The sequence below is a fragment of the Dioscorea cayenensis genome, chromosome 1, assembly GCF_009730915.1.
Source record: "Dioscorea cayenensis subsp. rotundata cultivar TDr96_F1 chromosome 1, TDr96_F1_v2_PseudoChromosome.rev07_lg8_w22 25.fasta, whole genome shotgun sequence".
NCBI classification, from domain to species: Eukaryota; Viridiplantae; Streptophyta; class Magnoliopsida; order Dioscoreales; family Dioscoreaceae; genus Dioscorea; species Dioscorea cayenensis.
The window spans coordinates 11,185,539-11,193,737 of NC_052471.1; the positions used below are offsets into that span (position 1 = coordinate 11,185,539).

Consider the following 8,199-nt stretch of genomic DNA (forward strand, 5'->3'; position numbering starts at 1 on the left):
GTCATCCATTACTGTACAAACTTGTAAATAGAAAGATGTGCTTGAGACATTATAATATGCATTAAGTTCCTCATGCTTTTTAGTATGTTTTGAAGTTTTAATCTTTAATTTGTTATTACATGTTGATGGATGATTAGACAACATATGCATTGAATAATAGTTAATTAACCATCAATTGATGCTAATTTTTGCTTTTGCAGCAGCTGTTTTTAAGTCTTTGCATTGCTAAAGAGTATTGCATTTTTACTTGTATTCTATCTCCTAGCCAGTTTTTGATGGTATTGCTACTGTAAGCATAATGTGCTTTGTCAACTTTTTAGCTAGTTGACTGTCTTAAGATACTGGTGTGTCATCTAGGTTCGTGTTAGTGTGAAAGAGGAACAGGAAACATTATAACTCGTTATTGCTGAGTTTAATGTTTTTGATAAATATTTTAATTCCATGTCTTTTAGTGTTTAATAGTCAAAGTCTTAGAATGGTAAAAAGCTTTTTATGTGCTGGGAGTTGTCAGGGTTGTCTATCTATATTGTGGGAATTGTATTTCTTTGTTTTTCCCTTTATTAGTAAATAAATATGGTGTGTACAGCTTGGAGGCTGCAACAAGTTACAAACTCTAAAAATTCTAATGGTAAACTTAAGCAGGATTAAGTTTTGGGGTTTTATTCCATATATTTGTTTGTCTTAAGATAAAAGAAAATTTTTGGTGCATTGGAGTTATCGAGTCAAACTTAAAATTGCATGTCATGATCATCTAGGGAATGACATTTTTGTAGAACTCATCGTATGATGCAATTATTCAAGTGATATCCAGGTAAGCATATCATAAACTTTAAGAATGAAAGATTGGGATTTGCACAATCATTGAAAAGCAGACCTTTATCTTCGATTTTTGATCTTACTGAAGATCTTAATTTCAGTCTTGTATTCAATCTTTTTGATGTATTTCTTTAAGTTAACAATGAAGAGGAAGAAGATTCTCTGGTTTAGATGGAACTGCTGCTGAAGCAGAGTACCGGGGAAGATCAAAATTGTCTTTACTTATCAAGTGGTCTGGGAAACTTGATAGTGTGTATGTACCTTTAAAATTTGAAGAAAGCAAATGTTGATCATAAAATGCAGCTAGAAATAGGATGAAATGCAATTCCCTTTCCCATGTTGCCTGCCTTTCCACAGAAGTGAGAATGTGTTCTCTTTGATGTAGAAATGCCAATCCTTGCTTCAAGTGGGAATGACTATCAACATTTGCAAATGAATCCCTCAAAACTTTTGAATTGCATAGTCTTAAGCAAATTGATATCACGTTTATGGAATTTCAGAAGAGCTTAATTATAAACACATCCTTGCCAAACCCCTACAGTTGACACTTCTCTTGCATTTGTGTCCCTTTGAACTGATAGTTTCTAGATAGCTCTTTTAAATAGTTTAACTAGAAATATATTGTATAAGTTTTTTTGGACATATATTCCATTAATTTCCTATGATTGTATTTATTCTTCTATAGACAGTCTTGTTCTGCATACACAATACACCTCTTCAAATTGTAACCTCTAAAATTTGTTAAATTGTAATCTATGTATTTTCCAACTACATATATATTTATTTGCTATATGCATCTTTTAATGGATGGGTTCTTTATCCAATTATGTTCAAAACATCTTTGTGTGTATTGACCTGTTGAATATCTATGTGCCTCATATTTGGAGTTTTTGTGGGTAGGATGAATTATTTTATTTGATTTCTTTACATCTAATAATGTTATTCCCAAAAATTATTGCATCTCTCAATACCATCTATTCACCATTCTCTGCAGCATTATGAAATGATTCTAGAAATTTTACCAAGAAGTGTTCATTTGAACTTTAAATATGCATTTAAAAAAAAAAAGAATTTAATCATTTTACTTTATTCATGAAGATCCCAAAAAAAGTCATAATAAAATAAAATAAGATAAAAAATATAAAATGAGGAAATTATGGCCAGAAGTTTCTATAATTACAATTCACGTACCACATATTTAAATACAAACTTATTGATATCAGAGTATCTTCAAATTTTTTATATTACGACTTCCATTTTGGTATGATGGTGTGATTCAAACATGATTATGAGATTGAGTTTGTCATTCCTGTCTATATGCAAATCATGAAATGAGAAAACAGTTTAGTTCATTCCTGCCAAAGATTGTCTTTGGTGTGAGACACTTAATATTTTTCAAAATAACTTATTGAAGCTTGTTCGTCATGCTTAACTGCGTTGCTTTAGGGTTTTAAATTTTTGCTTTGAGCATGCGAGAGACATATCTTTTGGCACAGTTTGGTTCCACATTTAATGTGCAATTCTTTCATGCTTTAGAAGATAAGAGTTGACCGTTTATGTATGTTTTCTTGGTTGACTTGACCCTGTTGATCCTTTGGTCATTATCTCAAAAGGCTTTGCTAGTTGCCATTCTAAGGCCCTTTTAAACTAAAGACATTAAGGCAATTCTTTGTCATGGAAATAGGACTGATCATCGAGATGGCCTCTTGTTTGTTTTTTTGCTCTTGTTTCAGACGTTTTGGCTTTTGCTTTTTAAATCAATATCCTTTAAAATTAAACTTACCTCATTTTTCTAGGTGGTGTTGATTTTTTTTTGGTCATTATTCCTTTTTTTTCCTGTATGTGGCATTGTGTTCCATTTTAATGCATTCCAATTGTCAATGGACCTTAAAATTCTTCAATCATATCCTATTCAGGAACTCCGTTTACATTCAGTCTGCATGCAATAATTCTTTGCCTGGATGACAAATGCTGGTTTGTCCTTTGTTGCACACTGATAATAACATCAGAGGTCGATATTATTTACAAATAGATGGCTGCCTCTAAGGTGGTGCATATATAAAACATCAGAGGTCTATATATGTTATTTAGAAATAGATAGCTGCCTCTCAATTTACTCTGTATAAAGTTTCATTTTAAATTTAACTTCACAGGCAAACTGGTTTATGCTGAGATATCTAGAGGGTTGCGTACTCATTCATGGTCCATGATTTGCTTGGATTCCATGTTAATTCTTGTCTGCCTCTTTTGTTTTCAGCACTTCATATGGCTGCTGCAAATGGCCATCTTGACATCGTGGAGTATCTCTTGCAAAATGGAGTGGTGAGAAAAAGTAAATTAGCTACAGTAACATATATCTTATGGCAATAATATGAGTGAATTTGTTCAAATCTGTGCATGTGTTATTGATGCTTTCTCTAATTAGTAGGCCATGTTTTTACATGATGTGATTTAAAAACAAGAGAAGCATTGTTGATGGACAGCTGAATCAGTTAGATATCTCCTTGACTCCATATGTTTGTTTCAGTTTGATTGGCTATCCATTTTGAAACAGACTTTGCACTCATTTGTTGCAACATGTTTTGCAATTTCCTTGTTGCAATGTGCATACACTTCAAGTTTATAATTTCTATGACTAACTTTGTGCTGCCATTGCCTTCGGAGAGTATAATTTAAGATGTATGACCTCCAGACGAGCACAGTATCAGAGTTCTTAGTTGCCTGTCATTTAAGTATCTCTGCCATCTATTTTGTCAATTATAAAAATAACTTTTAATGAATTGAGAAAATTATATCTAGATTTCTTGTTTCCAATTTTTGTAAATGCTATAGAAAATATTACTCAATATTTTTAGAAAAAGTCTAGGTTTCTATCTTAAATTAAAACCTGATATCGTTAGTATGAAATTTTTCTGATGATGTCCAATGTAGGATGTCAATGCTTCAAACGCAGAAAAGAACACTCCTTTGCATTGGGCTTGCCTCAATGGTCATACAGAGGTAGTGATATTTAGAGAACCTGCTGAAAATTTGTGAAGTGTTTTTAGTTTATGCAAGAATAAGTTGATTTGACAAGAAAAAAACATGAAAATTGGCGCAGGTTGCCAGGGCTCTGATCCGAGGAGGAGCCTCCATGAGCATGCTTAATAGGTAAATTCAGTTTCTATTTTGGACTTTTGTGGTAGATAAAGGCAGTGCTCAAAGAGGGACTTACATTTTTTTTCTCATCTTTGGGTATGTTTGGAACTATAGCTATGAACGGACACCGATGGATGAGGCAGTGAGCCAGGGAAAGTTGGAGTTGGTTGATGCAATCAATGCGCGGTAGCTGAGTTTGAACTAAATGGTGTTGAACTTTCTTAAGAAACTAAGATGAAAAGCATCGCAAAGACTAATCCAAGGGGTTTTTTTAAATTTTTATTTTTAGTATCATATGCAGATTTTATTTTTAGGTGTTTTGAAGTAATTTCTAAATTAGTGTCTATCAATGTAATCCTAATAGTAATGTAAAACAAAGTGGGATTTACTTGAATCATATTAGTGGTATTTGGTACTAGGGGAAATCTGGTGGAAGAATTGAAGTTAAATTTGCTTTGGTTAAAGAAAAGCAGAGGGGATTGAAAAAAATGAAATCTATCAGGGTTTAAGCCCTGGTTTTGTTAGTTTTCAATGATATAAGAAGAGCAAGTAAATGGGTTTGAGGTTTATATCACAAAATATCCTGTAATCTAATGTTTTGCTCGATAAGTAGAGGTGTCAACACAACACACATAGGCTTTTTTAAGTAGGAGTTGACTTTATCTGGTAGGAGTTAATGAGATGTGGACAAGACACGTGTCAGAGACATGCATAGATGTGGAGTTAATTTTTCATTATACTTATGTCTTTGTCCATGAGAAGAGATTTGAGCCCACCTCAAATAGTTTATTTTTATTTTTCATTTACCACTTTTCTTATTTTTGAAGAAAAGTGGTTAAAAAAGATTTTTATGTTTTTTAATAAAAAAAATTTTAAGTTGACTCTTGGGAGGGAAGGAATTTAAATAAATAAAAAAAATGATTTTATAGGGATATGAAAGTGATTTTTTATTTTTACATGGGTGTACAAGTGAAAAAAATAATTTTTTTAAAACATTTTGGTATTCAACTTTTTATACATGGGGGTGTTTGCTTCATTGAAGTAAAACTACTTGAGTAAAAAGTGGATTACTTTGGTAGACTTCATGGTATTTGTATATAGGTTAATCCATTAGGAACAAATTTAACCTTTTTCTAATTATCTCCTTTGAAAAATATTATGTATATATATACTGAATGGTGTTTGTATATAGGTTAATCCATTAGGCAGCAAACAAATTAATTGGAGAAGTAAAAAAATAATTTTCATTGATTGTTGTATGTAGGGTAAAACAATTGTGTGCCATACTTATACAAGTTTCTAGCATCTATAATAGTAACTAAATAAGGGGTGGTAACTGGGCAGGCCTCCCATCCTAGTCTTCGCTAAGGACAGAGATGGGGATTCTTCGTCCTTGAATCCCCACAGGGAAAAAAAAATCCTCTCATTTTAGTCCCGTGGGGAAATGGCCTCCACGGAGATCTTCTCCGGGATTCCATGCTAATAGGTCCATGCTAATAAACCTATGAATTTTATTTTATTTTTTAAAACTATTTAATACCAATACGTCCATTTAAAACATAAACAACATTCAACATAAAGGCTTCACAAAATAACATACTAAGAAATCTGTATTTACAAAAATAATATTTTGAAATTTGTTTTCTTTTGAGGGCTTTTTAGAAATATTTCAAGGAATCTTTATTTAAAAAAATAATAATATTTTAAGAATTATAATGGTAAGAATATAATTAATTAAAATAAATTAATGGGCACGTGAATCCCCTACGGGTGGGGCTGTTTTCGTGCCGTTTAAGGAAACGGGGACAAATTGATCCCCATCCTCTCCTGTGAATCGGGGAATCCCTATCCCGATCGTATCGGTTCCCCATGGGAATGGAAGATTCCTTACCCCACTACCACCCCTAAACTAAATAGATGAAAATGTTTATAATTGCTAAATATATGTAATTGACATCAATTTAATAGATGATTGACTCTTGAATCATGCCAAAAAAATCTTGAATCATGCCAAAGAATATATGATTGATCCTCAAATTATGCCATAGGATATTATATGATTACATTCCCCTTCAAGCTCATGAGTGAGTAATTTTGAGCTTGTCTTGAAGTAAACGAAAAGCTGCCACAGATAATGCCTTTGCTAGAATATTAGCAATTTGAGACAAGTCAGGGATGTGTCGAATGATGAGAGTCATTTTGGCAATAAGGTCTTAAACAAAATGGATGTCAATCTCTATGTGTTTAGTTTGAACATGAGAAATGGGGTCTATAGTAAGAAATGTGGCTCCAACATTAAAGATTAACACACCAGAGTATAGGATGAAGATTAGAAACACCAATTCCACCAAGTAATGATCGATTCTAATAAAGTTCAACACTAGCAAGTGTATTACTTTTGTATTTAAGCTCAATATTGAATCGAGAATTTTGGGTTGCTTTTTGGCACTCCAAGAAATGATGTTTGTACCGAAAAAGATGTAGTAACAGGGGATCGAGCATTTGTCTTCAGGACAACCAGCCTAGTCAGCATCGGAGTAGGCATTTAGAGTGAGAGAGGTGGTTTTAGTAAGATGAATCCCATGAGACGGTGTAGAACCAAAGGAGTGTAGAATTTGTTTGACAATGGCCCAAGGAATGTCGGTAGGGTAATGAAAAAATTGAGATACTCTATTAACGGCAAATTAGATGCCAGGATGGGTGAGGCAAACGCATTGAATAACACCTATGGTACTGTGGTATTCGGATGGGTCAAGCAAGGGTGTGCCGTGGTTTTTTGATAGAGGTAATGTAGAGGTAATGGGTATTGAAACAAATTTGGAGTTGTGTGATTGAGTATGGTGAAGAAGATCATTGGTGTACTTGGTTTGTGTAAGGAAAAGGATAGCTGATGTTGATTGCGCCTCAATACCAAGGAAATTGTTAATGGGACCAAGGTATATTATGGTGAAGGTGGTGTAAAGACCTTGTATAATAGATGTAAGAAATGTTGGAGAAGAACCTATTACCAAGATATCATCCACATTACCAAAAGAAAGGTAGTATTAGCTAGTGTGGACTGAATAAAAAGGAAGGTATCTACTTTAGAGGAAATGAAGTTAAGACTATGAAGTTTTTTATTAAGCTAATGTAACCAAACACGAAGTGCTTGTTTGAGACAATACAGAGCTTTCTGAAGAAGACAAATGTAGTGAGGATGATGAGGGTCAACAAAGTCTAGCGATTGTGACATAAACACTAATTCAGAGAGAGTGCCATAAAAGTATTGTTGACATCAAGTTGATGAATTGCCCAATTTTGAGTTAGGGCAATGGTAACGATGATGAGAATAGAAGTGGGTTTAATGATAGGGCTAAATGTGTCGGTATAGTCAAGGCCAGGAGTTGATGGTATCCTTTAGCAACAAGACCAGCCTGATAGCAATCAAGAGTTCCATTGGTTTTTCGTTTTGTTTTAAAAATCCATTTACATCCGACAATATTAGCATTTGGTGGAGAAACAAGGGACCGAGTTTTGTTGTGAAGAAGAACTTGAAAAATCCATAAAGCATGGCTGGGCCTCGGTGGAGATATTTGTTAGCTTGGGTAAAGGATGTGAGGTTAGGGTTAGAATCAGTAGAAGGTAAAGTGATGGCTGTGTAAGTGACTTAATCAGGAAATGTATGAGGGATACGAGTGCCATTACGGTTATGAGTAGTTATATGACGGTATGATGGTGGTGGAGATGGTGCAGGGGATAGGGATGAAGAAGGCAGTGGATAGGATGGTTGAGGTAGAGGCAGAGTAGATGAGGAAGTTGATATAGGTGGAAGAGGGTAAGGAAGGATAATTCTAGATAGCGAGGGGGAAGAAGGGTTAGAGAAGGGTGTTTTGGTATATGGGAAGTTGGTTTCAAGAAATCTAATATGTTGTGAAATATAGAATTTAGAAGTGAGAGGATTAAAACAAAGATAATATTTGCACATAATAAAATATCTATGAAAGACACAAGGGGTACGTGGATTTGGGTGTAAGCTTATCAGTTCGAGCGAAACCAAGAAAAGAAATCCAAGTATGCCCAAAGACTCATAAATGGGAAAAATTAGGTTTAGTGTTATACAGGAGTTCGTGTGAAGATTTGTTTTGAATAAAGGGAAGAAGATTGATGAGATAGATAACAATAGAGGAGACCTCAAATCAAAAAGATTTTGGAAGAGAGTCATGGATAAGGAAAGTGAGGCCAATTTCAGTAATGTACCTAATTTTC

At 33.8% G+C, this 8,199-nt stretch overlaps 1 protein-coding gene across 1 annotated transcript in view; it reads left to right on the forward strand.

Moving 5' to 3' along the window:
* Nucleotides 1-4,460, forward strand: part of LOC120262309 (ankyrin repeat-containing protein P16F5.05c-like) — a 10,475-nt gene extending 6,015 nt beyond the window's left edge. Inside the window, 5 exon segments of the mRNA XM_039270433.1 lie at nt 3,074-3,138; nt 3,748-3,816; nt 3,917-3,966; nt 4,069-4,133; nt 4,136-4,460. Coding sequence (XP_039126367.1) covers nt 3,074-3,138; nt 3,748-3,816; nt 3,917-3,966; nt 4,069-4,133; nt 4,136-4,179 — 293 coding nt within the window. The 3' untranslated portion in view covers nt 4,180-4,460.
* Nucleotides 4,461-8,199: the final 3,739 nt, after the last annotated feature.